Here is a 19,221-nt window from a genome sequence, read left to right as displayed (position 1 = left end):
AGCACCAGACAGCAAATGCAGAGCCACCTCCTGCTGCCAGAAAATATTCTGCCTTTACTCTCAGCCAGAGGAAGATCCAGCCCTTCCCTATGTCTCTGCACTCCCTGCATACAAAGCCACAGTTTCCACCTAAATAGGAGGATCCAGAATGCTAAACCCCTGGACTGACCTTTCTGATTCACTTCAGTGTAACCCAACAGATCACTTACTGTCAGCTTACCTGCACAGGTCAGATGAGGGTGACTCAAACCCAACCTAATCACAGAATATCTTCAGAATGCAAACTCTCCATACCTGGAGAGAGAAATCCAACTTAACAGGGAGTGTCGAGCAGTGGTAGCTTAGCAACGAGGTGCACCTCTGCACATAACTTTTCTGCCAGGCTCTGCTAGCAGCTAGCAAGCTTTCTACATGCAATAAACCCAAGTTTTACCCAAGAGACAAGAAATGCAGCAACAATCTTGAAAGAATACAAGTGCAAAAATTCCCCTAAGGAGATCTTAAGGCTGCCATCCGTCACCCCAAGCAGTGTCCGTCTGGATGAGCAGAACCCTTGCCAGAGTTCACTCAACGCTCGCCGCCCTCTGCAGCTCGGTGGAAAGTACATACCATTCATTTCTCTCCTGAAACACCCAAATTTACAGCATTTCATCTCTACGGGGTAGAGAATAGTGGAAGATGTGTGACCTGGTCCACAGCACCAAAGACTTGCTCCTTCCACGTGCAAAAATATAACTCCCAGAAAGCTAGGAGAGCACCTAAACTATTACAGAGGCATTTGGTGAAGGCAATACGCAGACAGATTACATATCACTTGATCACTCTTCATTCACGTGATATGGAAGACACAGTTTGATTACATTACTTTGACCGGAAAGGACAAAAATGTATTCAGGAAAGAGGATCCACACAGCAAGCAGAGGTATGTAAGGGGATCTGAAACTACATTTAGCCAAACATGAGTGATACAGCTTTGGGATGGATTTGCCATGTTACTTTTTTTTTTTTTTTTTTTTTTAATTTAGCCAAAGCTGAAAGCTGATGCTGATAAAACACAGAGAAGAACTTGGTTGTTTTAAAAGGTCATATGCCCACTAACATACCAAATGATAGATGTTGTGAACAAAGTCGTGCCAGGGATTAAGAGCAGAATAGCAAGAACAGAGCAGAAAAGCAGAACTGTTTTTATCCCTGAGGTATCTGCACATGTGCTGAAGTGGAGGGGGGCAGCAGGCATGGAAATAAGTTACACTGATGTGCTTGAGAAATATGAGTTGGACTCATATTTCATCTCGACTCATCCAGACTTTCTCCACTGAATATGGTAAGCTTCTTTTTAAATATATAAATTGTTTTGATTATATTTTGTCTGCATGAAAATTCCAGATGAAAAAGCCTTTTCCCCTGACTGATTCCTCCTGGAAGCTGAAGCGGTCTCTGACCTGCAAACCTCTGTCAAGTGCAAGCAAGGCTCAGGAGCAGCAGGTGCTAAGGAGGGAATTACACAAGGGGGCTGCAATCTTCACAGCTCCAGCCTAAACTCTGCTGGGATCTCGTGGAAAGATCCTTCACAGCAAGTCAAACCACCCAGCAGCTTCTGTCCAGTGTAGCTGGAAGCAGCAGCTCTAATGCTTTCCTGCCTCCCGGGGTGGCAATTCTGCGAACAAGCAGGGATTCCCAAGACTCACACAGGCTAACCACGCAAAACCAGTGCCGTCCTTCCAGCTGGAAGCACATGGCGAGCCAGGGGACTTGAAGCCTACACTATCGGCAGAGGAATGTGACAAGAAATGCGCAGAGGCACATTGTTGTTACAACAATCCTCCCGGAGGGGGCCGCTAACTGCTATGTCGTGCATTTACGTAATTGAGCCGCGGAGGTAAGAGCGGGCCCATTTGCTGTGCAACCGATAATCACACTGGCAGGTCCTGCGAGCTCATTTGTTCCATTGTCCTTTCACAGAATGACGGCTATTTGTAAGACTCAGGGAAGCCTGTGCTTTTACCTGCAGCTGCGAGCGAGCACCGAATGAAATGCACCCAAACGCCTCCGACTTCAGGCACGTGGCATCGTTCATGGGCTCCTCAAACGCTCTGAGACTAATTTCTGCTGATCACGGGAGATGCAGCTACACACCGATGCTGGGGAAGACAGCTGCTTTCACACAAATCACAAACCATCCAGGATGTAAATTCTTCTGGGAAGCCATCCAAAAGCATTCAAAGGATAACTGCGAATGACTTACACACTCAAACAGAAAGAGGGCCAGAGGCCTGATTATTCAAAATAATCAAGCCCAAGAGGCAGGTGAGTGATTGCACCTCAGAGAAGGCATGTGACTGTTCTTTCCCCTCTTACTAAATCACAGCCTGATCTTCCCACAGTGTGATTACCAGTTACAGGGTAAGTAATGCCTTCTGGTGGCTCTGTTCACCAACGTGGGCTAGATCAAAGCCCCCCTCTATGACAGTCACCTCCAGCCTACCCCTTCAGAGCCTGGCTGTGGACAGCGTTAGTCACCTAGCTTCCTAAGAGCAAGAGAATCCCCCCTTCCCATCTCACTGAAGAAAACTACAATATAGGATATCCAGGGCTATGCATTTTTCACTCCTTAGGTACTTAAAGACGTGCTACGAAGGTGTACAGTAATCTTCAAACAAGCACAGATGAGCTCGTACCCATCGCAATGCACTGCGGAAACCCCAGGAAGAGTTTACCTCCAGCCTTTGGGGACTGCAGAGCCTCTCTGCTTGACTTAGGGAAGGTCTGTGGGGATGTCACATGCGGAACAGGGATCTGTGTGAAACCTGCCTGCCCCGCATGCCAAGAAGTGCCGTAACTCCTCGTTCTATTCATCACGTCCAATCCCAACCAGCATATTCTCCTCCCCACCTGCTTTATCCAATTTCCAACTTTAAAACACCAGTATTTCATTTACTTTGGAGCATGACCAAATTTCATCTCTCATGCCGTGGCTTCATCCTATTGTGCTTTAAGGCAATCTCTTTCCAAGAGGGACCATGCCCTAGACTCAAACAACACGAAGGGGGCTGTTCTCTGACACCACAGCACCCTCTTCGCCCAGCCCCAAGTTGCATCTCCTTTTCAACTCACTTTCCAACTGCATTTCCTCAGCATCCCACTTTTCACCTCCTCTGCGTTGAGCAGCTTCCCTCCTGTGGTACAGCCTCGGTTTCCAGCCTTTCCTTGGCAGGAACACAAAGCTGTCAGCAAGGTCCCACCAGGGACACAGCCACTGTGATCACACAGATGCTGTGAGCAGGGCGTATGAAGTGATGCAAATTGATCTATTGTTTTCTTCACCCCCACGTGTGGTGAGAACTGATAAGAACAATGCACTGCCCAAAACACTTCTCCTCCACGTTATCAGCCTCCAATCGTAATCCCAGGAGTCAATGTCACAATCCATCAAGCCTAAATGAGCGTGAGCTCCCCTGGGCAGCAGCCTTATCACACTTGGTATCTAAAGGGCCATGCAAGGTTATGGCAATAGAGCAATTAAGTAAAGGTTACATTGTACTAAAAGTGTTAGCCCTGACTGTTTGGGAACACTTCCCTGTTATCAGAGATCAGAGGAAGCAAAAATAACTGCTTTTATGTGCTACTGCTCACACACCTCTTCCTGGCACCTCACCGCTGGGACCTTCCAAGCTGGCGGATCCCAGCCCCACCACCACGGGAAGGGAAACCACAAGCTGTGGACGCCTCCCAGCACAGACACGAGTAAGTGGCACGACCTGAAGACAGGACACACGCTGGAGAAGTGCTGAAAGCAGTTTGCCATTTATTGCCACTACATGTTCATTTGCTACCAGATGTTTCCTGAGGTGAGGTTAAAGAATAAACATGCAGGCAGTAATGTTCTAACACTATGTCCTTTTTAGCCCTGTTGCCTGCATCAATTAAGATATCAGAACCTCTCAGCAAACTGAACTTTAGAAGAACAACCCCAAATAAAACAGCAAAACAACCCCATCATCAGCTTGCTTTCTGGGAAACCTTTGCCAGAGGCAGCAAAAGTGATTGCTGCTGCTTCTTCTGATGCAGGTCACTCCATCAGGGCAAGCAAGGATGCTACCTTCGTTTCACCTAACTCCTGTCCCAGCCAGAAAGGAGCTGATCTTGCCATGGAAGGATCTGCTGAGAAGTGAAGGCCACCTCTTTCAGTAGTCCTACAGTCACACACTGCGACCTGCTTGTCGTGGTCCCCTTAAAGGCAGAAGGGTCTGCGATGCCCTGAAAATACATGTTCCTTTGCCCATGACTCACATCTGCAATGTAGAAAATCCCAGGACAATCAGGTCAAGGCTGTCAAAGAACATTGTTTCCGGATGCAGTTCATCACAGCGATCGCCCAGCCTTGCCTCATTTGTTACCTCAGCAGCTTGGCTCCACGTCCGCAGCTCACCTCTCCTATGAAGTTTTCCCAACATGACTGGGCAGGGGCTGGGGGCACCGTGCCTTCCCTCTCTCCTTCCCTTACTCCACACATGGTAACCTGATGTCTAGCTCAAATGCTGGTATTTGGAATTCAGCTGAGGAGAGAATGGATGAAAACAACGCGTGGTATATTAGAAGTTACATACCAGGTCAGGTTAGATGATACAGTGGTCATCTTTGTCCTTTCAACAAAATCTTGAAAGTGATGACTTTCACACGCTTGTGTTTGGCTGTATTTAGGAGCAAACATGACAGCTAGATGCCCACAGAGCCTGGAGAACCTCTGGCTGGCACTAGCAGGTGAGCAAGCTGAGGAGCACTCAGAGCACCTCTGCCAATATAAAGCTGCAGGTAACACCAGGAGGAGAAATTCAGCTGAAGTCTGACAGTGAGCAAGGGGAAATGACCAAACAGTCCAGGTCTTGATCGCATTTCAGGTATGTGACAACTTCAGGAGCTAAGGTTAAAAGAAGTTACATTCTGCATTTGGATAAAAGAAACATTACAGACTGCCAGAGACTAAGAACCAAATAGGACAACAAAATCTTATGGTTTTGTATTTTTTTGTTTGTTTTTGATCTTTTTTTCTGTGTGTGTGTTTTTGAGAAGATGCTATACTGAACTTCAGTCTAAACAGGCTGGGTATGGGATTTGAGGCTAGGCAGAGTGTGGACCAAGTGAAAAAAGTTAGAGAGCTACATCCTTAACAGGTGAGTTTCTACTCAGTGCCACAGATCTAAGTTGAAATGCTTTCGAATCTGCTTTGAGTCTACAAGATGCAACACCGCAGAGGTGGTGTCGCCCAGAGCTCAGCCCATACATCAGTCCGCCTGCTTCACTGGCCAGGAGTGATGTGCAGGACCTGCTGCTGATACCACACGGAATGATGGAGGTATTGGCCCACAATGTAAGGGAATACATCTCATCTTGGGGAATAGCTTTGAAGAAGCTTAAATCTTTTAAATCGCCATCTGTGCTCATTCAACAAGGACAGACAGAGCACATAAACCTCCACAGCCCCATTTCAGGGTACAGTAGGAAGTGGGGGCTGGCAATTCAAGTGCCTTTAATCAGGCACATCACTCAGATTAGGTTAAAAGGCAGATCTAGTGTCCCCCTTTTGCCAGCTGGCTCACACCTCCTTACTCAGATTAATTCTCACGTCACACAGAACAGACCTTCGGTACCGACCAGCACAGGGAAATGAACCCTGGGCAGTGCCTGCCCAGCTTGGCCAAAACCCCACACATACCACTGAGACTCCAGACAAGACTTTTATCAAGGAGGTACCTGCATGAGTGCTCTGTCTTAGGAAAGACACTCATCGTTTGGCATTATTAGTTGCATGAGAGCATGTCTGGGGTAGGGGGAAGGACGGTCAGTGGTTAGTAAGCTCGCTTAGGTCTGAGGAGCACTGGGTTCAAGCTCAAAGTTTTCCATCACTATCTTTAAGCAGGTACACACCTAAGAGGTTTGTGAGTCAAAGGTCTGTAAGGTTGTCACTCTGAAAGGTCACCTCAGGCATTTTGGGGCAATTAAGTCAGGTGTACCTACACTATTAGTTAAGCTTAGGACCAAGCCCAATGCTGAGGTGAAACAATCCCACTTTAAAATCTGCAAGTCTATAATGAAAGGTTGGATTACCCTGAACTCTGGTGCTGCCTGAAGAAGATGTGCATGTGTTATCATGGCCCCAGGCTCATTCTCTCATATGGCTTTGACTTACCTTGGTATGGGCAAAGTTGAGCAAACCATGTCCCTGCACGTAAGCACACATCCCAAGCCCTATTCTTCCTGCTTGTGGCACAGAGGTTTTGAACAGCCAGCAGGGAGACAGAACCACAGGGCTCTGGGAAATCAGACCTGTTCTCCATCTCAATACACGAACAGGATGGTAGGAGTCAGACATCTTACCAGAGATGCTTCCTATTTCTTCCTCTACCCATGACATCCTTCCCATAAGCAGATGGGAGCTATGTTTTTGCTACAGCAATTGTGTGCTAGGTGAGAAGTACCCAAGTAGACACGTAACTTTCTGTAGCTGACATTCAACAGAGGTGACGGGGGGGGGGGTTCACCAGCACCCCTGCTGCTGCTCATCAATTCACTGCTGCAACTTTGGTGACGGAACAGCCCAAGATGCTGAGGTGACACTATGGCAAGCAGGAGAGTTTCCCAGGTCAGGAGCATTTGTAAAGGGCTAAGCCAACACCGTAGGCAAGCAACTGAACCTGCAAGACATCCAAATTGGATCAGCAGGAGCTTGACGCAGCAGTGACCGTGTTCTGCAGCGGTGCTCGGTGCCAAGAAGCAGGATCAGTGTCACCTGCAGGAAGGGTGCCTGGCTTGACACCCTCCACCCCATCTCTCCCTTTGCACTCCAGCTGCTTTGCTGTTGTTTTTTTTTCCTTCAGCTCAGCAAGGATCAAGCAGATGCACAGGAGAGATCCGCAGCCCATGGCACCTCCAAGAAAGTCAGTGTGGCTCAGCTTTCTCCCTGTGCAGCTGGCAGAAACTACGAGGGAAAATTCCTCTGGGCCTCCAGCTTCACCTCCCAGCTACTTTGTATGTCCAGTCCCCTTGGGGAAGGGTGCCAGATTTGACAAAGCATAATGCTTTTGCGTCGAACATGTACAGACTGGCACGCTTGAATGAAGAGGGGAAGGACTTGCAGATGCCACTGTAGTAATTGAAGTAGAAAACCTTGGAACTGGAATTAAGACTCGGAGGGAGGGAGGAACAAACGGCTCCAGTCTGGTCCTTGTAGCAGCAGGTACGTTATCAGCAAAGGCACACGTGCACCTGCACAGAGGAAGAGGAAGGAACATGGGGCCAGGAGCACGAGCTCTGCCGTGCCCATCTCCAGCTGCCTGAGCAAGCTGAGCACACATCGCAACCCCAAGACCAGACGGGTGCTCCCATCACAGCAGCTGAATGCAGTGCTTGGTGCAGCAGCACGCAGGGTGGCCAGGAGCAGCTTCTTACAAAGCTAAAGGGACCCATCATCCAAAGCCGGCCTTCAAAAAAAACAGGATTATTTGAAGGGCCAGATGCAGCCGCTTAGGTGATGGGGACCGTCAGCTGACAAAGAGCATGCCATGAGCTGGCCATAACATTGGCAGCACGACAGAGGTTTCTCTTTCCTTGGCTGAGAACTTGCCACTGGCCTACGCTTGATCGCTACATACTTAAAGTTCAGCAATCAGGCTATAGCTCAAGCAATGGCCAATTTAACAGTGGGGAGTCCTATTGGGATGGAGGAATTAACGGGAGCAGGGGCGCGTGCTACCCCACAGGCGCAAGCACAAGTGGATAAACAATGCTCTGAGCAAGTGAAAACATCAGTATTGCGTGCTATAAGAAGGATCCCAGACACTAACACCTCAGATGCTTCGTTTGCAGCCATAAAGCAGGGAGCCACCGAGCCCTAAACAACATTTCTAGATCGGTTGTTGAATGTTTTAGGCCGTCAGGTGGAGAACCCTGCCGCACGGGGGATTCTGTTGCGACACTTGGCAACTGAAAACGCTAATGCAGGCTGCAGGAAATCGTCGTGACCTACGGAAACCGCTAACCCCACTATAACCGGTATGATCAAAGCCTGCCAGGATGTAGGAACAGAGAGCCACGAGATGTCGCTGTTGGCTGACGCTTTATCCTCGCGTGTCACGGTGGGGCTGGCACAAAAGGCCAATTGTTTTAATTGTGGGGGGCCGGGTCATCTCAAGAGAAACTGTAGGAAAAAAAAAAAAATCAAGTAAAGAAAGATTGGCCCTCACAACGGCCTGTGATAGCCCCTGTGTTTAGTATTATAGGAGTAGGCGGTATGCAGCAATCAAAGCAAAGTGCAAAACAACCGAGTTTCAAAGGGCCAGAAGGCCAGCTAGCCCATACTCCCCCTACGTGTTATCAGTGCCTTGCACATTGTGCGGTCGAGATGTCTTAAGTCAGTGGGGCCTCGTGCTGCAGGCGCGTTTTCATTAAGGGCCATTGACAGGCAGCAACCAATCCAGCTAACATGGAAAAGCAAGCGACCCGTTTGGATTGATCAGTGGCCCTCAAGGAAGGAAAAGTTGCTGCCGCTAAGAGAATTGGTTAAGGAACAACTAGACGCAGGCCATATAGTGCCTACAACAAGTCCCTGAAACACTCCAGTTTCTGTGATCCTTAAGAAGCCTGGAAAGTGGAGATAGTTACAGGACCATGCATCCTTTGTTACAGAGTCCATGCGTTCAGCCACCACACTGAAGCACAGACGTGGAAGAAAAGGCCCCAGGTAACAGTCTGTGAACCATAGGGCATCAACAGAAGCTGACTAGGACCATTTCTTCACACCCAACCCCAACTTGTGCCTTAAGAATCAAGGTGGCTTTGTGCACATCACGGCAGTTAAACACGTTACATTAGCAAAATGCTGCTCTGAAAGACTGGCTTTAAGTCGAATCACCCACAGTGAATTTATGCAAGTGTGATTGCCTGAAACATGGTGAACAACCCCACTGGTTCCACGCAAGAAGAAAACTGAGTCAAGCTCCCCTGCTGCTAGCACAGCTGCCTGAGAAGCGTCTTACAGGAGCGAAGGACAAGACACTGCTTTCCATTTTACTTCAGACTGGCACCTTTGCTGTGACCCTCCGAGAAAACCTAAATCACAGCCTGAGAGCAGAGACTATTGCTTGAAGAATGTTTGGGGAAGAAAAAAATATCTTTCTAGGCTGTTTACCTAGGCTGCACACTCCTCAGCTAAGTGGAAACAAGATCTTGTATATTAGAGATGGTTTCTTATTTATATATGTTGCACTGTCAGGGTTTTTAATAAACCTAAGAACACTAGTATGACAAAAGACAAATGCAGTTTGTCTGCTGAAAAGTGTGAGAGAAAAGATAAAGGTATTCCTGGTGCCTCTATTTACAAACAAAGGTTCAGGAAGCCATCTAGCCTGTGCAAGACACAACTCTATCAGCGCACACAGCACTCAGCAATGGACACCAGACTTTGGTACCCAAGCATCAGACAAGTCCCTAGCAAAACCCATCCCAAGTATCTTAAGCTGGGCTACACCTTCATTTACACCACGGGCACAACCCTTAACTGCTGCAGACACTGTGCAATTCCAGCTGCCCAAAGCATTAACTCCTGACCACCAGGCATGTTCCAACACATGGCTTAAACACAGAGGCTGCACGCACTCGCCATAGTATGTTGTCAGCAAAGTAAACAATTTTAGAACAAAAGAGCACTTTTTTTTAAAAAAATGCAAATTAAGCTTGAGGAAATAACTTTTCAGAAAGGAATTTGAAAAACAAGTTTTTCCCCTTCCCCACAAAATTTCTCTGCATTTATCGTGGCTGTTGTTTACAAAAATTTTTGTCTGTTTCAAATTGTTTTCAAACATTTTGGCTAAGGATTTTCAACTTCCTATTTTCAAATGTTAAAAATGCTTCCTTACAAATAGCCATCTCAAGATGGGAAAAGAAAATCAGATAAACCCCAGCAGATTCATAAATGGTGCATCGATTTACCAGATATTTGCCTAGAAGAAGCTGGAGTAAAACAGGACTGAGGGAGAGGTTCATGCTGTCAACTGCAGCTACTCCTTACATCGATAATTTCTGCTCCACTGTAGCAACATGCTTCACTTTAACCTTTTGCTTCGGTCCACTGAGACCCACTGAGCAGTGACACGCTTAGGCAGAGCCACAGCACCAGAAAGCTTACATCAAAGGGACAAAAATCAAATAGCGTACGGAGAAAAACGGGGAAGGCAGAATAGGCATGTAACAGATGACATACGGGTGTGGGTCTCCTATTTACTGTTTCCACCTCTCACACCCTCAGGTTTCTCTGCCAACAGCTGCGCTTATGACAGCACTGCATCTTGATCCCTCTGCTCCAGAGGGATGCGCACGGGGATGGAGCAGGGCTCTAAGCCACGTGTTGAAGCAACACCATCATCAGCTGCGTAGTGGCAGGTCCAAGCCCCAGTAAATAATAGTTAGGCACTCTCCTCCAAGAAGTCCAGGAAAAGAGAAGTCACCCTCACTTTGCAGACACTCGGAGAGCAACTAATTTTGATCAGAGCACGAAAAGGGTTCAGAAAGCAGCAAACAGACCTTATCCTACCAGATCTTAAAGTCCCTTTCTGGAGGCATTTGCACACCAGTTTAGAAGGGAGCACATAGAGAGAGAGCAGAGGGGAGCCCTGGCATCAGTGCCGGGGGTAAGGCACCGTCTGTGGGCAGGGAGAAGGCGGCAGCAGCTGCAAGCAGCACCCTCTTACCTTGGTGCTGGGAGCCCTCCAGTGGCTGCACAGCCGCTGCTGTCTGCTCCCAAATCCTGCAGCTGATGCTGTCCCCGAACGGGAGAGAGGCAACAGGGCCCCACAGAGGCACAGCTGCTGGGATGAGAAGGGGCATCGAGGCACCACCCCTTCCCCTGGTCAGAAGCAGAGCAGAAAATCTCAAGCTAAGCACAGACAGGGAATAAACGCTCCAAGATTCAACTTTACATCACGGGGTCACTACCTGAACCTGGGGCTTCATGAGCCCCAAGCTCATGGATTAGCAAACCACACAGCATGTTCCCTTCTAGGTTTAGCTTTTAACAAAGAGCATTTGCAAAAGGGTTCTAGGCAGGAGCTGGAGCTCAGCTTATTGCAGACACAGGATGACAAGAAGGAGGGGAACGACTCGTGTCTCAGAGCAGGGTACCCGGGGACACTGCCAGACAGGTCATAACCGAGGCCCTGTGCCTGCTCGGGGTGTTTTACACCCAGGGATGACAACAGCCAGCAAGTACAAGGGGTAAAGCACAGTTGGCTTGCAGCTTCCCTGTTGAACTGCCTCGAGTCAGGAGAACGAAGGTCTTGCCGCTACCCATTGCGGATTGCAAGGGCTTCCTGAAAGCCGGTCCCTTCGGTCCCATCACACACACAGAGCGGGTGTTTGCAGCCCCAGCCTGCAGTCCCCATCCCTTAGCTGGAAGATAACATCCTGATTCCCTCCGCTCTCTTTTTCACATGACTGACCACAGAACTATTAATATCTGAACCCAGAGCTGGTTCAGCCGGACCACTCATTCCCTCCAAGGAGGGGAAAACCACAGCTTCTCCCATCCCTGGAAAAACCTTTTGGGACAGCGAGAGCAGCAGCTCAGATGTAGCAGAGACAGTTCTGGTTTGCTGATACACCCCCGTGGAGAACACCAACCAGCATGAGAGAGTTCAGTTTATCTCTTCTGTGCCTCCTCTCCACCTTCAAGAAGGGTGAGTTCTGAGCTTGCTACAGTTCCCTGTCTGGTCAGGGCTTTTCTTCCTGTTCTAGTCAGTGTGCCGGGGGAACTGCTTGTAACGAACTCTAAGAACAGTACGTCCGTCACGTTGCTTAAAAGGATCTTGAAACGCCAGGTGGCTGGGTGAATACTGGAAAAACTCAAAAGCTTGACTCAGCAATTGTCAGAGAGGCTTTTGGTCTGTATTGCCTGTTTTTTGTGTTGTTTTTTTTTTTTTTTTTTCCTTCTATAACTTGTGCAGGGATCTTCAACTAACTTTCCCCTACATTGCCCGTTGGATGCAGCATTTTCATCATCGTGCAGAAGCACTGTTTCACTTTCCTAAGAGTTGTTATGCAACACGCAATTTGCTCCAGCTCCACTGAGCACTTAAGCTCATGGTTAACTTCAAGGATGTACTTAGTTCTATTAAAGTCGATGGAAAATGGAAGTTGGTTAAACATACTGTCAATTTGTTTGCTAGAGCAGTCGATCATCTGTGATGGTCTCTAGTTCTCAATCTTATTGTGTTCGTGACCTCGAATCCTTTCCACTGACGACTAGCAGATTTGCTTACCTGACAGCTCCTTTTGAGAGTTACCTCTTCCAATTTGTGTAGGCTATTTGCTCATGACCTTGCCTGTTACTCATGAAGCAAGCTCCAGGAACAAATGGAGGCTGGATGAGTAGCAAGAGGAAGCTATGGAAGACCTGCCATGTTGAAGCTTAAAGGTTAAATTATACTCCAGAAGCTGACTAATCCCTCCATGCATAATGCAGGGTCTTCAGGCAGGCTGTTTCAATAGACATAAACGGAGCTGGTGACACAAGAAGCACTTGTTGTTAACAGCATTTCTCATGTGGAAGGCGAGGGGACGTTTATGTGCCAGAAGAGTCGTGTTCTTTGGTTAATGTAAAAAAATGCAAACCAAAAAGGCAAAAAAGCCAGAATCTGCAGTTCTCTGAAGCTGAGGGGTTACAGTGACACACTCAGGAGCTACCCAAGCCATGGCCAAGCAGCCACTGTTGGCCACATCTCTCTCCCAGGATGCCAGGAACACCAACAGCAGTGGCAGCCCTGGATTTGCTGTGCTCACAAGCCTGCCCCTGATCAGAGAGATGGGCAGAGAACCGTGAGGACTGACACCACCCAAAATACAGCTGACCAGTGGGGGAAAAGAGATGAGTTTGTGGTGTCCGAATAAACAATGGGAAACAAGTTAGAAGGCAGTGGAGTTCTTTGTTTTTACCAGTAGGAGTCAGGTGATTAACCTGACTGCTGAATGCCCACAGATCAGAGGGAGGTCAGCAATTTATTTACAGCAGGCCTTCACATTATTCCACAATTATTCTCAGCTATGGAGGGGAAACCTCCTGATCAAGTAAGCCATCGAGTAAGTTTTATAAAACAGGAATGCAGCCGCAGACATTCCTGAAGCCACAATCTGGTGCTACAGCTGTTGTGACTAGCGATACAGCTGACAGATGTACATATCCATACAGCAAGAGCTGCCTACACGTGCTGCTTGTTGATGCTATTGGTTTCTGGGGAAGGGAAATGGATGAGATTGAGTTCTCCCTACATACGTCAAGGATGAGGAGCATTCATTCAGTTGAAAGACACTTTCATCACCAGACAGAAATGATCAGACTGGGTCTCAGTGATCACCTGCAAGACCTCTGCGCAGGAAAGAATCCTTGGTGGGTCCAAGAGCATCCATTTTCTGACCAACAACAGAGCAGATGCAGAAAGGATGACCAATGTCCCTCTTAAATACTGCAGATAAGCCAGCCTTCATCTCTTTTTGCTTGCAGGTGTGCAGTCCAATGGCTGGTCCATCCATGTCCCGTCTGATGTTACCGGGGAGCTCGGGAAGATGGTTGTTCTGCCCTGTACCTTCACACACCCTTACAAAACCTTTGACCGGACCCTCACTGCCATTTGGAGGATCAAGGAACCTTACAACGGCACCGTAGTGTTCAAGTGCACCAGCCAGAGTGCCAGCGAGCTCTGTAAGACTGCTGTCAGCTACAAAAACAAGTACAAACTGTTTGGCAACCCCCGGCACAAGGACCTCTCCATCAGGATTGACAATCTGACCTGGAGTGACAGCGAGAGGTACTTCTGCCGAGTGGAGCTCTCCGGAGACATCCACGACAAGTATGAAAGCAGGAATGGGATAAAGCTGCATTTGATTGGTAAGAAAATCAGATTGGTAAGAAAAAGGAGGCAAAGCCAACCCAGAGGGAAGTTGGAAAGCCCCAGGATGTGGAAACTGATGAGATGGTAACGGAAGGTGACCTGAAATGTTCTTCCAAAGCATTGGCTTTTCTAGCTCCAGTCAGCCCAGGGAAAATTTATAACATTTTGGCAGGGAATCCTCATTGTAGTCTTCCAGTCTGAGATGATGCATGCAATGCAAGGAAGGGAATAGGAGTAAAACAGCATAGAAACTGATAAGAAAATACAAGCACAAGCAGACCTGGATGGCAGCAGGGGCTTGGGAAGACAAGGTGCCTGGCACCCATGTGCTATAGGTCTAAAATGATCTGGAGCAGGACAGGTTAAGTATAAACTGCCCGAAAACCTGCTCTGGTCAACAAAGGTCAGACCTGGGAACTGGCAGTCCCCATCACCCCCTGCAAGCTCCTTGGGCTCACCAGATCAGAGGGCACAAGGAGGAGCTTCACTTCACCTCCTCACAGTGCAGAAAGCCAACCTGGCAGCAGGACATTTTGCATTCTCCGCTGAGAAAAAAAAAAAATCAAAAGCCTGCCTTATTTCAGAGCAGCTCAGCATGGCAGAGAGAGCAGAGCAAGCAGGGGTGGATTTCCTGCAGAGATCAGAGCTCTCTGCCTGTGCCCTCCGTCCCCAGGGATCCCACAGCACTGTGCCAACCCCCTGGGCTGCGATGCGCTTTGCTTACAGCGAGCTCTCAGCCCCTCTCTGGGTGTGCTCACTGATCTAGCGAGCACTGGTAGATAGATGTACATGGCCTCAGGAACGGGCTCAAACCTCAGCCAAGAGCACAGAGACAGTGTGTGTTGGAGGATTCTGCTTGTGAAGTGAAACTGCCTCACAGCCACCGTGCACCACAGGCATCGAGGCGAGGCACAAAGATGAGCTCGGTTATTCCTGGGCTGGGCTGCACAGCCAGGGCTCTCCTGCACGTGGGACAACTCCAAAATATCCCTCCACAGAGTGGCAGCGAGCTCTGACCCCCAGAGTCTGCCGGGAATGACAACCGGGTGCCACGCAGGTGTGGTGCCCAGGCTGCAGCCAGCTTTGGGAATGGGCCCCTACAGTGTAAAGGGCAGGGATTAAGTAATGCTTTAAAGGTCAGTTTAAACACCAAAACACGGGTCCATGGCACACACAACTAACGCAGCTCTCCTACAGATCACAGTCCTCCAGCCTCACCCCCTACTGCATTACAACACTCCACAGGCCAGAAGGAGATGCACTGCAGGTGGTTGCAAGCTATGCCTCTGCTGTCTCATCTGGCAAGTGGAAAAAAGCAATATTGAACACCTGCTTTTCCCCCACAAGGGCATTCATTTAGCTCCCCTCAGTTTTCACAATGGCTTTGTGAAGTGCATGAAATAGGTCAGCAGGTCCCCGAGGAGAGGACCGATGGGTGAGACAAGCTTGGTCACGTTAGCCCCACTTCCCCAGCAGGCAAATCCAAAGATCATGAGTTCAGCAGTAACTCTCAACTTTTTGCATTCTCCAAAAATGTTCTTTACTACCACTCAGTCACACAATCCCATACGCTACAAACACAGGATACAAATCAGCAGCCCTGCCCTAGTATCGGTATGCTACCTGAAAGCAACCATGGAGCTACACCAGCTGTTGGATGGTCACTACAGGGCTGGAGAACATCAAAAACAGGTTGTAGCAGAGAGCAGAAGTGGTCCTTGACATTGATTTGCCAAATCTGGCAAGTCTCAGGCACCAAGCAAAGCGTTTGCACCAACAGTTCCCTCCTTGTGTGGTCTGGAGGTCAGAGACCAAGGCAACTGCCATGAGACACCAGTAGGAGGGCACCACGGTTGCCCTCTCCAGACCTGGCTTTGAAACCTGATGTATTTTCCTTCTTCTGCCGTGATTTTCACAGCTGCCCCCAGGATCATTAACATCACCGTCAGCTCCAACGGGGATCACACCTTCCAAGCCCGCTGCACGGCCGAGGGGGAGCCAGCGCCCACCCTGACGTGGAGCAGCCCCCACCACAGCAACCTCACCTCGGTCACGAGCACGAGCCACCGCGTCACCAAGGAGCTCCAGTACCTGACGCACGACGGCAAGTACACGTGCACGGCAGTCAACAGCCACGGGAGAGCAGAGGGGGCAGTCTACTTCTATAAGTTCAGAGCGTCCAACAGCTCCTTCTTCATGATCCTCATTTTCGTACCACTGGGAATTAAGGTGCTCGTTTTGCTGGTGATACTGAGCCTCACCGTGTTCTCCAGAGGTACGCATCACTGCCTCCCTTGGTAGTCTTTCTCCATCAGACTGGTAACCACAACGTGATGCAGCAGATAAAGTCAGACATCAGGGTGCATGTGCTGGGGGAGGAGGGTGTCTGTTCTGTGATTATATTAGTTTCCACCCTAGAAAGATGGGATTCATACCAGAAAATCTAACACCAAGTAAGAGGGACCTCCTAGCTGGCCAGTCATGTCGTGCAGACACGAGGTCTCACTCACGATGGCATCTTTAAATAGGCTGTGAAAGGCTAATAAACCAACAAGTGTGCAATTAGTAGAGAACCTGCTGCCTACAAAACCAGATTATTGTTAAGTGGACTGATTACTAACCTCTTCCGCAGCCCACGGGCAGGATTTATCACTGCTGTACCCCACACAATGGTTTGATCTCCTCGTGTTGGCAACCTTCTTAATCCCCAGGGCATCTCCATCTGCACACTTCCCAGCCATCCGTGAAATCCCATCTCCCCACTGTGCTGGGGCCACGGGAGCAGGGAAACCCCAGGGTGACGGAGATGAGAGTGGGAAGAGACCTCCAGAGGAGTCCCATGGTCACCAGCTGCCAGCCCAGCCTCCCTGCTGAGCTCTGGTACAGGGAGGAGCTGGCCAGGAGGTACCTCTGACTCCACATCCCGGGTCACAGAGACATCGCGTCACCATGACTTGATGTCACAGAGACAGGCTGATGTCAGCAACTTCTGAAAGCCACCACTTGCCTCCAGCTACTGAAGCTGTAAGATCAGCCAGAAATACTTTGCTCCTTATACTCCAGCACCTAATTCCTACCCTGGTGGAGGTGAACCATAAAAGACCACAAAAAATCTCCCGTTCACCAGAGTATCACAGTCATCTTCTAGTGTAGGTTCCCTACAGCTCCAGGGCAGTCTGGCTCCCCAGCTCATCCCCACTGCACTGCTAACTCACATCTCTCCTCTCATTTAACAGGTCCTTCCTCCACCCCAACCAGCCTGGCCCGGTAAGCGCATCCTGCCTTCTATTCATCTTACCCAGCAGGAAGGTGGAGATGGCCAAGGAGAGAAACGCAGCTTATTCTTGGTCCTGGCTACTACTTGGGGCCTGACAGCAGGCTCCCAGGACGAGGACAGGGTTGGGCTGATGGCAAAGCAAGCTGGTGTGAGAGACCAACGCTTGGGGGACAACTGAGAACAGACTCAATTGATCTGAGGACAAGGAACGTGGAGAGACAGTGGTACATGGGTGCAGCAGAAGCAGGAGACGAGAAGTTTAGGTGGCCCACAGGCCCTGGGAGTGATAGGAAGCCACATTAAACTAGAGAAAGAACCCCAGTCTCTGATGGGGCAGAAGGAGAGCCTATGTCAGAGCTAGTGAGTTCTGCCAAGTATGGAAAAAAATAAGGGAGGTACCAAACAGCCCGCATCAGAGACAGCTCAGGTGTAGCAGGGCCCAGTTCTCTGCCTAGCATCCATAACACGCTGCCACAGTACCACAGGAATTTCCCATTACCCAGCACAACGCTGCTCCTGGGGACTCCTGACAGCTGTAGTGACCAAGCTAGAGAGGGAGGGAGCCAAAAAAAAAGAAGAGACAACTCTTAGCTTAAACATACAGAAACAACACAATTACATGTGCCTGGAGTTACTCCCTTCCAGCCTCTGTGATGTCGCCGCCTTCCACCTCACCCAAGAAACATGGCCATCTCAGCAGGACACTTCAGTGTGCAGCGTCAGGCTACAGCTAAAGAGGCAACAGGGAATTCAATCCTACACCTGCTTTTGAAATCATTATTTGCAAAAGCATGGTTTTGCTGATATAAGTGTCTAAACATCACTGCACCCTTGGTTGTGCTTGTACAGATACACGCATAGATGAAAGCTTAAAAACCAAGATCCTCCGTGCTCTGCAGGGACCCTCCTCAGGAGAGGTTTATCCCAGAGCCTCCTGAGGCTCTGAACCAGCAGAAGAGCAGCAGGAGTTAGTGCTGAGGGTGCAGGGTTCATTCCAGACACTTAAGGATGTAAAACACTGGTTGTATATCAGACACTGAAAACCACCTGCTGCAGAAGGCAGGACCTGTACCAGACAGTATTGCGGGGACACTCAGAGCTAGCCGAAGCCACTTATAAAGCCTAGCACTGCCAGAAGCATGTCCTCACCTTTCTCACTTCTTCCACCACCAGGCCACAGCAGCAAGACTCCACCTACGAAAATTTCGACCGCAGACACAGCAGCAACCAGAGCTTGCCAACAGAAAGACCCGCGGCACGATGCAGCTGAGCACCTGGGCTGTCCCACACACACCTCCTCACACGGTGAGCTCCTGTCCCCTCTGTACAAAGCTGGATCGCCTTACGGTGCCTTTTCCTGCTGCATGTAAGACTGCTGTGGACTGATGCAGATGGTCATACAGGCCTTGCAGGTGCGTGTTTTCCATCTCTGCTGTGACTTACAAACAACAGAAGCCTTCAAAGGGAAGACAGATAAAAGAAAAGAGGAGTGGAGCTGAACGAACAGAGATTTCCATGAGATGCCAGTTCTAACCAACCTGCATGTTTCTAGCCTGCATCAGAGAGTGTTTAGCAAACAGATAAGTCTACCATTTTCTCACGTTTTTGCTTTAGCATATATCAAATGTTACTTCAAAAAAAAGTTTTCACCACTCTTCAAAACGTGCAGATTCCTAGAGCCAGCAAGCGAATTATTTTATGTTTTAAATACCAGCTGTAAAGAAAAATGCTACTGGAATTTGTCGTTTTTTTACTATTGTTATCATTCCTTAACTTCCAGAAGAGTTTGTGTAAAACTTAACTTTCAAGGCGTCCAATCAAAAAAGAAAAGAGGTTTTCAGTTAGCTGACAGAGCTGAAAGCAAGACATTCAAAGGGAGGTCTGTATTGCAACTCTGCTGTGGCTCCTGATAGGGGTACCTGGTACACAATCCCACGTGCACACTAACAAAGCTCTGATACTCTGCAATAAACATGCTATGAAAACATTCCAATAAAACAAACTACACCA

General features: G+C 48.8%; 1 protein-coding gene and 1 long non-coding RNA gene across 2 annotated transcripts; one reads left to right on the top strand and one right to left on the bottom strand.

Annotated features, from left to right (window-relative positions):
• Positions 1-764: 764 nt before the first annotated feature.
• Positions 765-17,083, bottom strand: LOC121061851. The gene is made up of 3 exons (XR_005815302.1): positions 16,556-17,083; positions 15,980-16,348; positions 765-4,918 (listed from the first exon to the last, which is right to left on the bottom strand). It is a non-coding gene; the product is annotated as an uncharacterized LOC121061851 (long non-coding RNA).
• On the top strand, positions 10,871-19,221 carry SIGLEC15 (sialic acid binding Ig like lectin 15). Its single transcript, XM_040541267.1, has 6 exons — positions 10,871-11,726; positions 13,547-13,930; positions 15,853-16,209; positions 17,171-17,201; positions 18,385-18,516; positions 18,615-19,221. Exons 1-5 carry the CDS (start codon positions 11,675-11,677, stop codon positions 18,479-18,481), a joined length of 921 nt encoding a protein of 306 aa, XP_040397201.1. The 5' UTR covers positions 10,871-11,674; the 3' UTR covers positions 18,482-18,516; positions 18,615-19,221.

This window comes from Cygnus olor, chromosome Z (genome assembly GCF_009769625.2).
Source record: "Cygnus olor isolate bCygOlo1 chromosome Z, bCygOlo1.pri.v2, whole genome shotgun sequence".
NCBI classification, from domain to species: Eukaryota; Metazoa; Chordata; class Aves; order Anseriformes; family Anatidae; genus Cygnus; species Cygnus olor.
Note: the sequence above shows the minus strand (reverse complement) of the source record. Positions and strands in the feature narration are given on the sequence as shown.

Coding starts and splice junctions, on each gene's coding strand:
- SIGLEC15 (XM_040541267.1), top strand. CDS start 11,675: ATGAGAGAGTTCAGTTTATCTCTTCTGTGCCTCCTCTCCACCTTCAAG. Junction 13,931..15,852: donor GATAAAGCTGCATTTGATTG/GTAAGAAAATCA, acceptor TGATTTTCACAG/CTGCCCCCAGGATCATTAAC. Junction 16,210..17,170: donor CCTCACCGTGTTCTCCAGAG/GTACGCATCACT, acceptor CTCATTTAACAG/GTCCTTCCTCCACCCCAACC.